We start from the raw sequence: 18598 nt of genomic DNA on the forward strand, positions 1-18598 counted from the left end.
TTTAACCTGATTATGCTAAATCACCACATTTCACATTTAGCCTGATTGTGCCAAATAGCTTGTTTCTGCTAGATAGCCTGATTGTGCCAGAAGCCACTCTCTGCATTTAGCCTGTTTGTGCCAGATAGCCTCATTGTGTCAGTTTGCCACTCTCTGCATTTAGCCTGTTTGTGCCAGATAGCCTGTTTGTGCCAGATAGCCTGATTGTGCCCGAGAGCCTGACTGTGCCCGAGAGCCTGATTGTGCCCAAGAGCCATTCTCTGCATTAAGCATGCTTGTGCCAGATAACCTGCCTGTGCCAGATAGTCCGATTGTGCTAGTTAGCCACTCTCCGCATTCAACCTAATTGTGCCAAATAGCCTGATTGTGCCAGATAGCCATTCTTCGCATTTAACTGATTGTGCCAGATAGCCTGTTTGTGCCAGATAGCCATTGTTCACATTTAACCTGATTGTGCCAGACAGCCTGATTGTACCAGATAGTCATTTTTCAGTTAGCCTGTGTGTGCCAGATAGCTTTGTTTAACACTTAACTTGATTGTACCAGATAGCCGTATTTTGCAGTTGGCCGTATTGCACCATTTAGCCTGATTGTGCCGGATAGCATTACTTCGCACTTAGCCTAATTGCACCAGATAGCCATATTCTGCCAGATAGCCTATCCGCAAATTTAACCTGACCGGGCAAGATAACCACATTTAGCATCTAGCCTAATTGTACCAGATAGCCCGGCTGATCCTGATAGCTATAATCTGACTAGGCAAGAAACTCAAATCTTGGGGTGTCTCTCAAACTATTGTGCTCTGAAACGTATGCATTTCCCCCCATTGTCCAGGAAACACTAACCTTGGTCTCTCTCATTAACTACTATATTCTGAAGCTTACGCAACCCTTTACCAAGACAGCCAGACCCCCACCCCGCCAACCCCTAACAACAAGCCTCGAATCCCAGCAAGCCTGGGACTTCCCCACCAAACTCTGTTGCCAAACAAATCCAGCGGTAAGATAAGGACTCCACAGCCACCTCCCCACAGAGCCTTCCTATCCCACAACCCCACCACATATCAAGCCACAAGACCACCCAGCACTAAACTGCTACACCTACAATGACAAACGTGAGGAAGCCAAGAACTGTCACAATTATAATCCAAAAAACGTTGCATGTGGGCTACTGCCCTTGCAACCTAAACGCAAACTATCTGTTAAAACCAACTTACTCCTAAGGATCACAAGACCGACAACCCAAATGCAAACAAACATTTATAAATCAACTTGCCCCTAGGAACGCAATATGCCGCGAAAACAAACAGTACCACACAAAAGATAAACAGGAGAAGGAAGAAGCCAAATGGAACCACACCAAATAGTCACAACTACGGAACCACACCCCCACAAACATGATTGATAACTGAACAAACACCAGGAGAAGAGAAAAGTCTCCATACCTTACACTTTACCTCAGAACCAACCACTCAGCAGAACAAATCGACTCAATCAATGATGCGAGACGTACCAACATTGTACCAGAACTGTGCAAGAAAAGAACAGAAACACACAGAAGAAATAGGAACAAAATCGATGCCCTAACACCATATATCAAAAAACCACAGGGACACCTCCTTCATCTGCAACAAAATATAGAATAGGAACCGGAAGAAAACAGGAACCCAATACATAACCTAGCAGACCTACTCAATGATGACAGAGAAGTCACTGAACTACCATCATGCCCTGAGAGGAACCTGGAAGCAAACCAATGCGACAACCACAAGACAAATACAATATTAAACAAAATCAACCACACAAAATAAATTCACTGCAACCTAATCAATGCAAGATCAATGTCCAAGCATGCCACAGAAATATACTACCTGCTATGCAATGGTGGCATAAATGTCCTATTCATCACAGAAACATGATTAGATGACAACTACAAAAATCACACTCCACAGCTGCCAACCCGACAACTTCAAGTGCGCACAGTTAAACAGAACACAAAAAAAGGGGAGGGAGTCTTGCAATAGCATTCAAGGAACACCTGAAAATAAAAACAGGCGAACCACTAAACACCAAAAACTGTGAATCGCTAGTCCTTCACCTGACAGTAAATCAGAAAACAAACAAAATTCATACTGGTCTACAGACCACCAACATACAACGCAACTATCGTCAGCAACTTCATAGAAGCCATCACCAACATAGCTATCCAACATGAACATCTGATAATCCTTGGGGACTTCAACATCTGGTTTGAAGAAGAAAGTGCAAACTCACAAAACCACTAGTCGGGCAGCGAAAAACCATGAAACTATGACAACTGGTTAAAGGAGTGACACACACACAGTGGGACACACGCTTGATGCAATCTTTGCCAAAAAATACCTTATCACCACTGCACCACCAATACAGATACTCTGGAGCGATCACCTCATCATTCCAATTGTGATCAAGCTACCAACCAAGGCAGCCAAACATCCCAATTAACTCCCAACTACCACAAAAAGAAACTGGAAGACCATCAAAGAGAGCAGCTTAATATAACAACTTGAACTCACAAAACCACCAACCACTACCCTAGATGAAGCCGACCTCGATGAAAAAATAGAGCTACTTCATAAATGGATCTATGAAACAATCAATGGCATCTCCCCTGAAAAACCTTTCACCCCATCAAGAAAGCGAGCATTGGCAAAATGGTTCAACCCCCCCCTACTCGGCACGATGAAAAGGAACAACAAGAAGCTTGAACTAGAATGGAGGAAAGAATATGACCAGGCAAAGAAAGTACAATTCCAGTGACAACTCCGATCATAAAAAAAGAAATCCAAACGGCCAAAAAGACTATGACAACAGAATCACCAACGCAACCAACACCCAAAAAGAACTGTTCAACATCATAAATGAAATTAGGAACCTGCCGGGATGCAACAACACTCCGACACCTTCACAGAAACCATGCAACGACATTGCAGACCACTTAAAAAAAATTTAAAATTAAAAATAATCAGAAACACCCACCAAATCATACAAAGCAGACCAGTCAACTAGAACACAGAACCAAACCCACCAAACATGAACCCACAATATAAACTCCAAAGCTTCCCACAAATATCTGTAGAGACATTTGTCAAGCTGGTAAGACACCGCAACAAAGCAAGCTCTCCCATAGACTCTTGTCCACCACACATCTATAAATCAATCCTCACACAGTGCACACCATTGGAATACTACAGAAACCTCTAACTTATCACTCGCAACAGGGAAAAGTACTATAGTCATTCAAATCGGTGCACATCAAACCACTCCTCAAGGACACGAGAGGTGACGTGAAAGACCGCCCAACTACAGACCAATGTCAAACATTCCCTAGCCAGCAAAACTGCTAGAAAGCTACGTCTACAAATTAACACAGGAACATGTAGAAAACATCAGCTGCTGACCAGGCACAAGTCAGCTTTAGACCGGTGAGAGAAACAGAAATGGCACGCCTGTCTATCTGGGACTACCTAAAGACAAACCTAGATTCCAACACAAACTCTGCCCTGATACTACTCGACCTCTCTGCGGCATTCAACATGATCAATCATGAGATTCTCATCAAGAGAATAGAATTAATAGGAATAACAGACTTAGCCCTACTCTGGATTAAATCACTCCTATCGGATAGAATGAAAACTGTCTGGATAAAACCCTTTGAATCCGCTCCACGGGGAACCAACTGTGGACTACCACAAGGATCATCCCTATCACCACTGTTCTTCAATATCTACCTGAACCTGCTAATCAAGATCATCAAAACACACAGACGTGCTACAATTACGCGGACGACACAAATCATCTATAAAATCGAAGGACAAGAAGAGAACACAACGCTGGGAGAATGTCTCAAAGAACTCTACAACTGGATGAACACAAACAGCCTCAAACTCAACCGAGGCAAGACAGAAATCATGGTTATATCCAAAAACATGGAAAATGACATCTATATCCCATGGCCCAGAGAGCTAGGAACAGCACCCACACCATTGAAAATAGTCAAAAACCTTGGACTCCTAATAGACAATGCGCTAACATTAGAACCACAAGTAAACGCAATAATCAAGAAATTCTCCTTCCTCCTACACATGATAAAAGTAATCCTACCTTTCCCGTCCTTCACTCATAATACACTGACAATCATCTCCCTCATCATGTCAAGAATAGACTATGCAAATAGCCTCTACCTTTGAATGCCAGAACACCTGCTGAAGAAACTACAATGGATCCCAAATGCAGCGGCCAGACTCCTGCTTAAACTATCAGGAGGGGACAACATCACCTCAGTGCTAAAAATGCTACACTGGCTGCCAAACAATGAATCACGTTCAAAACAAAGTGCATAACACACAGAGCAATCCACGGCCAAGGAGCATAATTCCTACAATAGAAAATAACCACTTAACAACCAACAAGAACACTCAGATCAAGCCATGACATCTGCTGGAACCAAAACCATACACAAGAAAAACACTTGGGGAATTCTCTTTCTCCCACCTGGCAGCAAAAACGTGGAACACACTTCCAAAAGAAATACGCAATACAAAGGACCACCTAAAATTCAGGAAACTACTCAAAACATGGTTCTTTACCTCAGAACCGGATAGAATCAACAGACACCAGTGGAAATAGAACACACCAGAAATAATCGCATGTGGCAAGAAGAATCGGGCAAATGAGAAAACCCAGGATTCACCCTCTCCCAAGCCCCCCACCAACTCAAAACCCTCTGCTAGGCAACCCCCAAGGGACAGGGATCATAGCAGAAGACGAAGGAGCACTAATCATTCATCACTAACCATCATCCAACAGAACAAGGGGCCCTTAGGATTCAGAGGGAGGAGACAGCACCCCAAGAGCTCAGGCAGGCAAGGGAAGGCGGACCCCGCTGTCAAACAAAGAGCAACCCACAACCTTAGCGATCTCAACCCTAGGCAGGGAAGGCCTCTTCCCACCCACAGATCACCAGACAGTCAGAGACATGCCACTGCCTCAGGCAGAACCAGACAAATGAACCGCCAAAGGAATTCTCCTGCAGACAGCAAGCAGAGACACCCAACACAAATGCCCAAAACAAAGAGGTAACCCCACTAACCCATCCGCTATAAAACCTGAACTCTCCGCTTACACCTCTCACACTCTAAACAAACATAACCACTTTCTATCACAGAAAACCGCATGCACTTCAGTACACTGTAACAACAAAACAAATCGCACACAGTCTCGCAGAACAGCACATGGGACTCTACCGATCCATAAACCACACCCATGCTCAGTGAAAGGTGTTAACCGAACTGAAGCTGACAACAGGACATCACCAATCTCGCTCGGCCTTTATCCCGCTACACCCTACTAACCCTCCCTGCCCTCTTACCTTCCAGATCGCCAGAGTTCCAGGGGATCACTCCAGTGGTGATAGTGCGTGGTACAAATGCCCTTTAACATTAACATCAACATTAACATATATGTCTTATGATGTTATAGTAATGTTCTTCATCAGACATGGTAACACTGGAATTAATTGTTGAAAATGAATGATCTTGTAGGTCGCTGTTCTGCTTTACCCTGGCGTGGTGCAGTTCATTGGGGTGCATTGCCGTGCAAATCTCTCAGAAATTGTGCATCCTAGGGCATTGAAACATGGGACCTCGGGTTTTGTTCCTCGTGTCGGGACCGGTTAAGAAAACATTTTTTCGTTCCCTTCCAGTTTAACATGTTTTAAGTGTTTGTTGGCAGGCACCATCTCGCAAAAATCCTCTGGAAAAGTAATTTCATGCGATGCAGCAAACATTTTGAAACTTCTGGAATGCTACCTGCCTTCACCTTCGCCTCTCATACATTTTTTGTTTCCCGATCCCTGTAAACATGTTTTGCAGCTTTGTCGGCAGGCCACAAACACATTCTAGCTTTGGATGAAATCGGGGGAAAGGGATGGTTTGTCATGTAGCCAATAATGTCCAGAGAGTTCTAACAGGTATCTATGCAAAATTTGGTGCAGATTGGTGAAACAGTGTGGAATTATATAAGGAACAACCCTTTGCTAAACCACAAACTCATTTTGACTTTTGCTGAAATCAGGGGAAAGGGGTGGGGTGTCCAGATGTCATGTAGCCAGTATCCTAACAGGTAACTATGCAGAATTTGGTGAAATGGTGTGGAATTGTATAAGGAACAATGCTTCGCCACAAATCCCCCCCTCAAACAAATGTTCACTTTTATAGATATATATAGATATATATAGCAAGTAGAGGGTAATTGTGTTGGTTTCTAGGTAGCTAGAATGCTGACAAAGCATTGCAATGGGTGGATGCTTGGGCAGGTGAGGATCTTTAGGAGGAAAAATAGTACTATTTAAACAGTGAATAGAGTGATAAATTAGGGAATAATGCCTTCAGTGGTCATTGTTGACGGGTAGTAATGGATGGCACACTGCGCAACACGGGAAAACAACCAGGGTGGTAATAGCGGATCTGCGTGATTTTTCCGTCACGGAAAATCAGTGACAGAAAAGTTTGCATGAGAAATGTGCAAGCCACAAAACACATTTCCCATGCGAACACACATTCAAAACCCCTTCATACCCACACCCGCACCCCCACCCACAACATACCCACAACACTCCCGCATCCACACCCTCAACACACCCCCACCCACACCCCAACATAAACAAACCCTACTTACCTTTTTTACACGCTGAGTCCCTGCGCCGCCAGTTCACTTTCACTTTCGTGATCGGGAACCAGCGCTGCAGGGTCCTTTACTTTTTTATTTTTTTCCGCGAGCTGCAGGGGTGTCCCCCGCATCCCCTGTTCACTATACCACAGCACAGTGAGCGGGGTGTTGCGGGGACACCCCGCAGTCCCAGTTTATTTTGTTTTTTTTGTTTTCGGGTGTGCCCCCCGCAACACCCAGCTCACTATATCACACAGTATAGTGAGCAGGGTGTTGCGAGGGACACCCCCGCAGTATTTTTCTTTTTTGTTATACTTACCTACAATGCTACCACCAAAGGTTCGAACTTTTGGTGTTTGAACCTTTGGTGGTAGCATTTTCTGGCTTTTTTGTACGGTCGGTCCTTTTTTTGGTCCGATCGTACAATTCGGCTAATGGCTTCTATTATAGTGGAAATAATTGCTGCAGGGAAAGGGATGCTTTCTTAAACGAGTAAAAAAATAAATCAAGATGGTCGCTATGGGAATAGGAAAGGGTGCTCCTGGAAAAGTCACATTTCTATTTCCATGGCACGAAACAGGGTTGGAGCGAATAAAGTAGGAGACAGCATGCAAGACAAATAAGGTTTTTTTGACTGGTATCAGGTGGGACGGGCATGGTAGCGAGGGCAGGATTGGGGGAGCGTGATAAAGGAGCAAACTGCTTGCTTGTAACGGATGCCTTTACCATAGGATTCAGCACGCGTTTCGCTTTTGCACAACCTAATTGGTTGCTCTCACTTCCCAGGGTGTTCATGAGTAACATCTTTACAAACGTTTACACCACTTTGAATAAGTTTTCTGTGCTTAAGGATCCTCTTATTTAGAGGCTGGGTTTTTGATGTTAGTGAATTATAGGGAACAGAGGACTTCAACTTCTAAATGTCAAAGCTGTCAGTTCCCAAACTTCACTTTGCAACTATTTTAATATTCATTGTTTTTCGCTGTAAGTACTCTGGGGGATTCAGCTCATTAAATGAAGATTTCTGAGCTGAACACCGAGTGCCGGAATGCGGTGAGCAGCGAAATCAATTTGCTGCGATTTCGTCCCCAGAGTCATAAAATTGCTCAACACCGCAGAGGCATGTATGAAATTGTATTTTTTAACGTGCCGTTCTACAAAGAATTTGATAGGATGAATTTCTCAGATAAAACCTTTGAGGGCTATTCCGGCATGTCTGCTGCTAGCGCTAAAAGGTGGCAAAGCCATGTCTTATGTTTGCTGATCAAGTCCCCCATTGTCAAGATTTTTCTGTGCAATGTTTTTCTTTCAGTTTGGGGCAGTTCTTAACAGAAATCACTTTTTAACAAGATGTTGTAGCTTACATTTTCGGGGGTACCCCACACGTGTTCGCAATGGTATAACCTACCCCTGCATACCTTCTTCTTTGGGTAACCCCACAAGATAAAATGCATCTGACTCTTTACTTTCAAGAAGAATAACTCAGACAACAATGTGTGTTCATTTGTGCTCATTGGTGTGTCATTAAAAGTCTGTCATGCATGGTACTCCTGCAGGTCTGTGGGGCGTTTGTTCTAGCTGCCATTTTTAGTTTGCTCAAGCAATTTCATTGCCTCAGGTGTTGCATTTGTTGGTTACCTTTTTACACAGATCTTTTAACTCATCAGCGTTCCAGGGGCAATCTAAAGGCTATCTGTCCTAATATTTCCACTAGAAGTTTATTTCTTGGTGCAATTCATAGTTTAAGTGGTGCGTGTTTGTATGGCACCAGGTGTGTTCTGCATTACATGGAAGGAGCCATGTGTTCCACACACTGCAGTCAGAAGATAACATATATTCAATCTCAGTATGGTGTGACAGGGGAGGGGAAGTGGCCTGATCCTGCCAAGAGTGGCTAAGGGCGCCTCTCAACCTGGAGGGAGGCCTACCAGGGTTTTCACCAGTGCCAGACCTGCCCCAGAGGCAGGGTTTCTGAGGTGGGAGGCCCCCAGTCCCTGTCCCTTCTACCTTTGCGTGCATGTTTTAAATGTGTGTACCACTTCTTTCTGTCCAATGCCATTACTGCACAATGCTGGCCAGTTTCCTTGTCCTGAGAACTTCAAGGACCAGCATGCACAGTGGTGGGAGAATGAGCAAGCAGCCAGCCTGGGAGACCACAGAGACCCGTGGAGCCACAGAGAAATGAACACTGCAGACTACAAAAACTGATAAACAATGCAACATAGGTCAGCGTAACAAACACAGCTTGAGCAGCAACGAGGACGTGGAGCGTTCTCCTCCACGGAACAGCAAACCTAGGACGTGTAACCAAACCCACATGGACAATCCTTTTACCTGCGACGGGGTGGTGGAGTGCTCCCCCTGGCAAAACAGAATCTCGCATACGCCAGGAAGCCCTCCCTGGGACATTGATTCATATTAGCAGTTGGCTGACATTGATTTCTGTCGACGGACCCACCTACAACAAAGGGGCAGGGCTTAAGAGCCCTTTTGTGCTTTTGCTCACCTATAACACGTACCCTGGGGAATGAAATCCAGTGGTTGGCCCGGGGGAATCATGTGAGGGAGAGAGTCGAGTGAGGAGGAAGAGGGAGGATAAAAAGGGGCACAGTAAACATGAAAGTGTGAATTATTCGGGTGAGGTCAAGAGAGGAGAAAAATTACCAACAGATGAAGTGGAGAAAGGACTGGGTAGATGAGCGAGGAGGAGAATTGCGGAAGGAGTGTGAAAAGTGAGGTACTGGTTGGTGGGAGAAAATGGTACTTTGGTTTGAGTGTGTGTGCAAGGTATATGAATTAAACTAACAGAGGGGTATTAGGGACTGAATGAGAAGATGATTGGAAGAGTGAAAGGAGGGTGACTGTGGGAGAAGGTATGGGTGGTTGTTAGTAGTAGTGTCGAGAGGGAAGAGTAGGAGTAGTGTGGAGATGATAGAGGGGAGGGGAGTAGAAGTAGAACAGAGGGGAGCAGTAGTAGAGTGGAGAGGGGAGCAGTAGCAGAACACTGAGGGGAGTACTAGTAGAGAGGAGAAGGAAGTAGGAGATCGGATAGGGGAGCAGTAGTCCAATTAAAAGGGGAGGAGCAGAGAGAGAGGAGTAATATAATATAATATAATATAATATAATATAATATAATATAATATAGAGGAGAGTAGTGGTACAATGGAGAGGGGAGAGTAGAAAAGGGTACGATCTGAGGGCGAGAGGAGATTGTTGGGTGGTGTGGTGAGGAGGAGACTAAGAGGATGAAAGTCAGAAAGACATAGGGAGAGTAATAAAAAGGTGTGAAAAGAAAGGGACAAGTGGGGCCTGATTATCTGGATAGAATAGGCAGTATAAGGGAGAATGAGGAGAAATGGTTGGTGGAGTATTAAGGAGTAGTTTAGGGGGACGAAAGGGAGAGAGACAAAGAGACATAGGGAGAGGAATACAAGGGCATGGAAGAAAAGAGCCAAGTGAGGCACAAGCATCTGGAAGGCACTGGTCATTGTGTTACACTACATAGGGGAAGCTAGATCGGGGACCACCTACATTGTTCCCAGAAAGAGTGAGAAAGAGAAAGCATTTGCCTTTCGGCCATCATGACCAGTCAGACATCTTCTTAGGTAGTAGGGGTTAACCGATCTCTAGACGTAGACACAAGCATGGGATTGAGGAAAGCCTGGGCTAGGGATGGTGCTTAGCAAATCCCTCCACTAATGTGAAAATAAAAATCATTGAACTGTCTTTGAAAGTTGGTGTGTTTATGAGGCCATCTGTGACATGGAAAAAATTGAATCACTTATGGAAATTAATATTGGATGTCCGGAAACTCCTCATCTTTTTAGGCTTCCTTGATTTTCCCAACTTCCAATAAAGGTCAGAATCATATCTTGGATTTTGCAGTCTCATATTCAGAAACTTGTGCCCGCATTAGTACACCTATGGCTGTCAAAATAAATACGCAGGACATTGTCAGAAAGTATAGAATTGCTTTTATTGCCAATGTTAGCCTTTCCGTGGTTTTGCGTGTTGTACCAAAATGCAGGAATAAGCTTATGGTTACTCTACACTACAACACAATCTTAAGAAACTGTGGATTCTGAAGCGATCATGTATGATTACTGACATAGTCTATATTTTAACTGTCTAACTTTGTGATAGCATAACATTTGACTTTATTACTTTTGATTTCCTTGTACAGCACGCTGATATACTTTGTGTTGTGGTTAATGCCAAAGAAATTATTATTAACAAAATCATTAAGAACAACATGCAATTCATTTCAAAATAGTATAATGTATGTTTTGTGATTCTACGTGATTACACAGTTTACATTTTGAAGGTAGTAAATTTGGTTGACTTTCTTTGCTCAACCTAAAATCAACCCTTTCCTTCTGTCATGGGGGCTCCTTCTCCAACCCCTCTAATCCCTTACTCCCTTCCACTCCACTCGCCTACCCCCATACATGCACACACAGACACGTGTATTTGTTCAACTCAACCAAGTCAACGAAACCTCTGCATTTGTGACCTTTAAAATGTAGTTTGTGTAATCACTGCCCACCATATTTCATGACATGGTTAAAAATGGCTATGATTGCACAACAGGTTTGCTGGGTGACACGCTTTTGCTTGACGTGTACGGCTTTCACTACTTCAAAAGCAGGTAATTCAATATTAACTTGGGATTAGACCACAGTTCATGGTTTAACATCTTCTTCAATGCACAGGGACATTCCATGGTGATCAGTGTCCTTTGATTGGGTGTTTTACACACTCATTTCTAAATTGTTCCATTGCTTTAAGAAACTGGGCACAAGTGGGGAGGATCTAGAGGTCAGGAGGGCTGTAGCCAAGGGACCCACTGCACACTATTAACAAGACAGCACAGCTTATTATGGGTTTTCCACAAAGGAAGGAAGGACAGCTCGGGTATTGATTGATGGAGGTGAGGTTTCTTATTTATAGTCATCAATGAGTTTCACAGCATTAATGTATTAAAGGACCAACACACACATACATTGTAAAAGACCAGTGCTGCACAACTCTGCCCACAGTTCTATAGACCTTTCGCTTTTTCAAGGTAATTATTGACTATTTCAACCCAGTTATCCTGAAAACGTAATTAGCAACCACAATACAGGTTCTTTAAAAGTATATCTCCCTGCGCTAATTGAATAATGTTTAACTCTTGGGGCCAGTTTCATTAGTCATGTAATGCTATTCTAATAGCACAAAAGAAGGCAGCATGGTTCTATTGCAGTCCTGTCCCGTTCAGACTATCAGTCAAACACACCTAAAGCAATAACAACCTTGGGTGTGAATAATATTATGTAATTGTGAGAATAGACATATTATGACTTATATTTGGGTGATTGAGAGTTTGTACAATATTTGTATACAGATAAGTGAAGATATATCCATCAGGTCAGAGCCACGAAGAAGCTCGCTAGCCTCTGCCAAATTTAAGTCGGGTGCTGAGCGAAACACGTGTTGGCTATTGGAATATCTATGCCTGATCAAGTGTTTGGAATACATTTCGAGAAGAAGCCTCAATATATCCTTTTGATAATGTTGTTGCTTTGTGTCTGCAATTGATTTTGATATGTACACCATATATTGAAGTCTGATTCTTTATCATTGTACTATTTGTGCTCACTACATTTTGTTGTGTCACATTGATATTCGAGGCGCATTAGGGTTGTCATTGCTTTAGGTGTGTTATTCTGAAAACCTGACCTGTTTGCAGCCCCCATTGATTGGAGTTTTGCATCCCTGCAACACTAACCTTTAACAGCATTTCTTCATGGTCAGGATTGTCGGCGTCGTATGGCTCTCTGCGCAGCTTTTCAATTTCTACAGTCAGGTTTCTGTACCCAGCAATCTGCAGGAGACATGACTGGAAAGATACTCCCAATCTTAGTGGACACAAGGGAAACAGACTCGTCAGATATGTCATTCTCCTGCAACCCTTGTTTGCATGATATGCCTTCATGTCATTTGTTTCATAACACAATCTCTGCTTAGGAAGTAGTAATTTAACTCGGTGCAAGACAATGAACAGAAAGTGTTGAATAATCAATACTTTATCATGGGAAGTTCATAATGATATTTTTTTCATTTGGTTCCCCAAAATTATGTTCAGACTATAGAAGATACACTGTGGCTCTTTATGACTAATTTCCCTTATAATAGTAATGCATACAATGTTGAGGTGTTTGACCAATTCATGTGTGGGAAATAAATAATAAGGCAGACATTATAAATCATAAAACTGATAGATGCATTTCTTGTGCACAAAGAAAAGCAGTGGGGGCAACAAATGAGTTGAAATTCCCATCAATAGCAAGAATTAGAAATCATGGGCACAGGCCCTCTATAGTCACCCACATCAATTCAATTGACATTGATGTCATAAACTTGGGTATTGCACTTTTTAGATGAATAACAACCACAGTGTAACTGTTGCACGAATTCCAAGCTGTGTTGCTTTTGAAAGACTTTGTTTTATGAAAGGATATCATTACGGCCCATAGTCTATTTCCAATTAAGGGTCTTCATCTAATGAAAGAAGCAAGTGTAGAAAACAAGTGTTCATCGTCCCAATATATTCCGATCATGCAACATGTCTTACCTTAGTTGACTAGAACAAAAGGATGGCCTTACACCCAGGATAAGCACTGCTCCCTTGTACCGTGTCTGATTTCTTAGCTTTCAGTGGTGTCGTCTAGCCTTACTTTAGCATTCATTAGGCATGTCATGTTTTTACCTTTTACTGTGTCTATTTTTCTTTGTTGCTCATTTTATTTTGTGTGACCACTATATGATTAAGAAGTCTCTGGTACCTCGAAATCAAATGGAAATATAATCTCAGCATAATACATTTTTCAGTTGGTCCATTAAAAGGGATCAAAAACCGGATTGTGTTGTATTTTAAAAAGTGGGCCAACACAGCACCAAACCCTTTCGCTCTAATTTTCATAGAAACACCTGCTCGGTCCTGATTTACATTTATAAGAGAAAATGATAATCACAAAAAAATATTTTAAAAAAAGAAAATGTTTTTTGGTATAGTCCACATGGTGCCTGCCACTACGAAAATGATGACTACATTTTTAATGGCCTGCAGCAAGACTTACAGAATTGGGTATTTTTACCTTGTACCCATATTAGTACATAAATTGTAGAGAATGCTTTTTATGTAAACTTTTAAATAATTCCTGATGTATATTTTTTTATATTACTACATAATCTATAAAGCAGGCACCTACCAAAAATCAAAACATATAATTAAGAAATATTATAAAATATGCAACTTATTCTCACAATACATATAGAGATTTAGCATTACAACTATTTAACTAAATTTGACTAGAGAAATGGCAATTTTTCTTTCTCAGTAGTCTCACATAATTAACTAGAATAAACAATTCTAGATAAGTCCATACACACATAGCCACCCAAGGGAGTGTCCATCTCTATTCGTGAATGCATCCATGCACCCGCAAAGAGCCACTCCATGGGTCCTTCAGATGCACATGGCCTAGTAGATTAAAGTATGTTGGGTTTTCCTTTAAAGTCCAAAGGTGCTGAAAGAACCATTTGCAAATCTTGTTTGTTACTTGATAACAATGATTGATGTGTTCTTCCCCCACTTGACACAGGCCCTACTAAATTTAGTGAAGCTACCTCTGTTGATAACCCACCTTCTTTTTCCGTACTATCCTGGAAGATAGCGTGTTTGGCAGCAAAGATGGGGAATTTAGATTGGCTCGATTTCATTGTCCAGGAAACCTTCATTTGTTTTTAAGAAACATGGTCAGTGGAGGTAGTATTTAAATCTGGCTTTCACTGTTTTTCAGCTAATGCTGTGAAGGGCTAAACAGGCCATGCAAGTGGGGGATTGACAATATGGGTTTCATCAATTTATAGTTTTCGATGTGAACAGGTGGTAGCTAACTGTTCTAATTTATTATGCCGACAAATCTATGAAGGAGACAATGTAAAATAGTTGATATTTTAAAGACCCACTGATGGTAAATTCAATTTTCATCCACTTGAAGTGTTGGAACAAATTCCATCAGACTACCGATCCTCGCCAAACTGGAATAGAAAAGCTGCAATTATAGTGGCTGGCGATCTGGATGTTCACTTTGAGCCTCTAATTGAATGTTTAGAAGTGATTAAGGATGAGGGCATAGGGTGGAATATACCAGATATTTCGGCTGGTCCATCTCATTGCCATCATTCAGAAGTGCTAAACCTATCAATGTTCCTTACAGAATTAGGACTAAGAGCTGCAAATGGGAGGCTAAGTGGAGATAGCCCACCCATGCCTACTTTTAGGAGAGGCTTAGTTAGATCGCATTTAAATTATATTTTACTGTATGTAGAAAGGTGGTATAGGGCGGAAGACCTAGAGTGATCCTAAGACCCGAAAGCAACCATGACCCTGTATGACTAACTATGCATAGATCAGTTAGTGGTCATGGATTAGGGAGTGACTGTGCCGACAAACAGTTTAAAATTTAACCCATGAAGAAAACAATACAATGGCAAGATCTAAGCCAGAATATAGTCATTCCAAAAAATGTATTGGGGGCTTAGCCCGGTCTCTGAGAACATCTCAAACATAACAATGGGTAGAAAAAATATGAATCAAACTTATAATGAGATTTGTGACTCAATTATCCCCCGTGTAAAAGAAACGGTGCTCGTCCCACAGTCAGAATTGAATCAGAGTTTGCAATGCTTGCAGAATGAGGCGATTTAATCTTCGGAGGAAGGCTGACCCAATCGGTAATTGCCCACCAGCCAGTTAAGGCACCAAGTGAAGTGTGGGTCACTTAATGTGGGTGGCAGGCTGTTCCCAGAGGGCGGTCGCCTCGCCCAGGAGGGTTATATAGCCATGAGCTCCTGCATAGTTTCTACGTGGGTGCTAACCATGTCTAATAAATAAAAAATGTCAAAAAATTACCTCATGGTGCGGTGTTGCACCAAAGTTCCTGAGGTCCGTTTTCTATGTTAATGACGTCATTAACAAGTAAACAGATATCAGAAACTACTGCACATGGCCACAGCACACTAACAGATATAGATCTTATTTATTTATGGGCTAACCCAGCAAGATGCATGGCAAAACCAAGAAAACTTAAAAAAACATTCAACCATTGGGCACTTATTCATTTCCTAAATCCTGGGGATTTAGGTGTCAAGATGACACAATAAATGAATGAAAAACTGTTTGGGGTTTCGAAGGTTATTTGAATTGGCTGGAAAAGCCAGCATACATGTTGTTGTTGACAGAATTGCGTTTAGATATACTTCCCTTGGCTTTTTTTATGTGTAAATAGGACCAAGAAAAATCAAAATCAGAGTACTGCCCATTCTGTAAGAATACAGTTAAAACAGTTGGTGGATTTATGTTTTTCTGCCTACTATTGTCCTCTGCAAGGGAAACATGGGCTAAACCGGTATTAAGGGCAAATGGGTTCAGGCCGATGGAGGATGCACTGGGAGGTTTTAAAAGCATGCAATTCAAAACAAATATGTATTTGCTTTAGCTAACTATTTGCAAACTGCATTTGTAATATGAAAGTCGGTTTTACTCCAGTAATGCTGAGTCTGCCTTTTAATGCTTTTATACTAAGATATATATATTTGGAACATGATCAAATGAGCACAAGGCTGCTATTTACAGGCAGTGGTCTGGATCCTAAATGTATTTGTATATATTATTGCAGCTGTTATATCTCAGTTTTATTGGTATCAAAGGTGTGCTAAATGTATGAACATGTATTGTTGCACTTTGACGGCTTTTAGTCGAATACAGTTTGTTGACCTACTGGATAGGTTATGGGCAACTCTATCGTCACTGAGGAGTACAATGTTTGGTTAATTGTATTATGCTATATTTCACAGGGATCCCCCTCTTTAAAGAAAATAGGAAAGAAATAAAGAAACAGCACAGATCATTATGCCACATGGAAACTTGACCAACATGAACCAGGGTAAGACACCCTGTCATTTGTTATCTAATAAAGATGCAATTAGGATTCAGATACCATATGGCTATTGAGGCATTTTCACTGCCTCCTTATAGAACAATTCCATACACATGCCTGAAAATGAAAGCATAAGAATGAATTTGGTGACTAAACCAATGCAAGATAATGGGCCTCATTACAACCCTGGCGTTAAGGGGTTAACGGTGCCGTAAAAGGCTGCGGCGCTGTTAAACCCTTAACGCCAGATTCAGACTTTAACGCCTGCTTTTTGCACCGTAATTTACGTAATTAGCGCCTTCCCCATTCCCATTGAGCCCTATGGGCCAAAAATGGGAATGGGGAAGGGGCCATGGTGAATGGGGATTTACCGCCCCGCCAACCTTGGAATGGGGCGGTAAATCCGCCATCCACCATGGCGGAATCCGGCATGGACCATGGTGCTAATTGCACCAGGGTCCAAGGCCAGGGTTGTAATGAGACCCAATTAGCTAAGAAATAACACGCTTAGGTCTGTGTAATGAACGATTTTGAATGTACATTTCACCATTACGTTGTGATATAAAATAATAGATATCAGGAATTATTTCAATAATCCAATTGGACCTTAACAAAACCCAATGTCCAGCCTGGGACAATGTATAGAAAATAGTTACTCTACAAATTACTGATTTATATTTAGCCTTCATTTATTTTTTTATTTTAGTTCTTTTGTAAAGTTCGTGTACTGCCCGACAGCCCCTTAGGAGTGGTCGTTTTAAAATCAACATTATAGGTTAGGTCAGAATGGACGAGCACTACAGATGGTTTTGGAAGCCAGCCATATTGTAGTGTTCGAGTCTACACGCAGGAATCACAAGCCAGACTGGTGCATACAACAGTGCTTCACTGTATATTTAATTATGTAAAAAGACTCGTAACTAATTAAAGATGTACTGGAAATAGAGAAAAGGAACAAGACGTTACAGAAGGAGATTACATATTTAATGAAAGTTGAATTGTGTAATTTTCTTACTGCGGATTCGTATCAAGGTTTATTTCTTTCAAAGCCATGATGTCATCAACAGTCTTCTCTATTGCGTCCGGGTGTGCACTGACTGCAGTTTGCAAGAGCTGCCAATGATATGAAAATGTCAATTACTCATCTGCAGGACTGGTATTTAGTGAGCATGCTAACTGAGAACGTTCAATGCATCATCCTGATGACGTCACATGGCACATCTGATTGACTATGGTAAGAAAGAATACAAAATATAAAAGCAGAACGTGTCACATTCAGAATGTTGCATTCCTGCCTGACTAAAAAAAAGAACATTTCATTCATATCGTATAAAAAAAGATAATAGCCTTACTGACAAAAATATAACCTGTTTTGCAATGAATAGCAATCATAGCTCATCTTGCTCAAGACAAAATATTTTCTTTCCTTTGTACTCACCCACACCAATTTTGATGTTCCATTGAAGCACATCACGGGGAACTTCCCTTTCAATCCCTGATAACGGCATCCATTCCCGCCATTTACTCATCCGATCATTTTGTCCCACAGGCGTTGTCATTTTCTATGATGCACTTGGGTTTGTTTTCCTACTCTTATGCTTAATCTTATGTTTTTCAAAAGCAATTCCGGATACAGATTCATCATTTTAATGTCTCTTGAATTCTATTACTTTTTTCTCCACAGCTTTACCTTTCTCACTGCCCTGTAGCTGTATTAGAACACAGAGATCACTAGTGGCCACCGCTTAGCCAACCAAAATGTTCGGCGTGTAGTCAATAATTACTGCTATTGACTGCATACTGAACATACGGACTTCAAAAGCAGACAGGGAAGCAACTGTGCAATTTGCAGGCAAGATTTCTTTCAACAAGAAACTCCATCTTTGGGGGGAATAATATTTATTT

General features: G+C 41.8%; 1 protein-coding gene across 10 annotated transcripts in view; it reads right to left on the reverse strand.

Annotated features, from left to right (window-relative positions):
• Positions 1-18598, reverse strand: part of ELMOD1 (ELMO domain containing 1) — a 446580-nt gene that overhangs the window by 85927 nt on the left and 342055 nt on the right. For all 10 annotated transcript variants that reach the window (XM_069640662.1, XM_069640656.1, XM_069640660.1 and 7 more), the window contains 2 exons: positions 17709-17806; positions 12478-12607 (listed from right to left, as the gene is read on the reverse strand). In XM_069640662.1, coding sequence (XP_069496763.1) covers positions 12478-12607; positions 17709-17806 — 228 coding nt within the window. The remainder of the gene's footprint in view (positions 1-12477; positions 12608-17708; positions 17807-18598) is intronic.

This window comes from Ambystoma mexicanum, chromosome 7q (assembly GCF_040938575.1).
Source record: "Ambystoma mexicanum isolate Mex_15411 chromosome 7q, UKY_AmexF1_1, whole genome shotgun sequence".
Taxonomy (NCBI): domain Eukaryota; kingdom Metazoa; phylum Chordata; class Amphibia; order Caudata; family Ambystomatidae; genus Ambystoma; species Ambystoma mexicanum.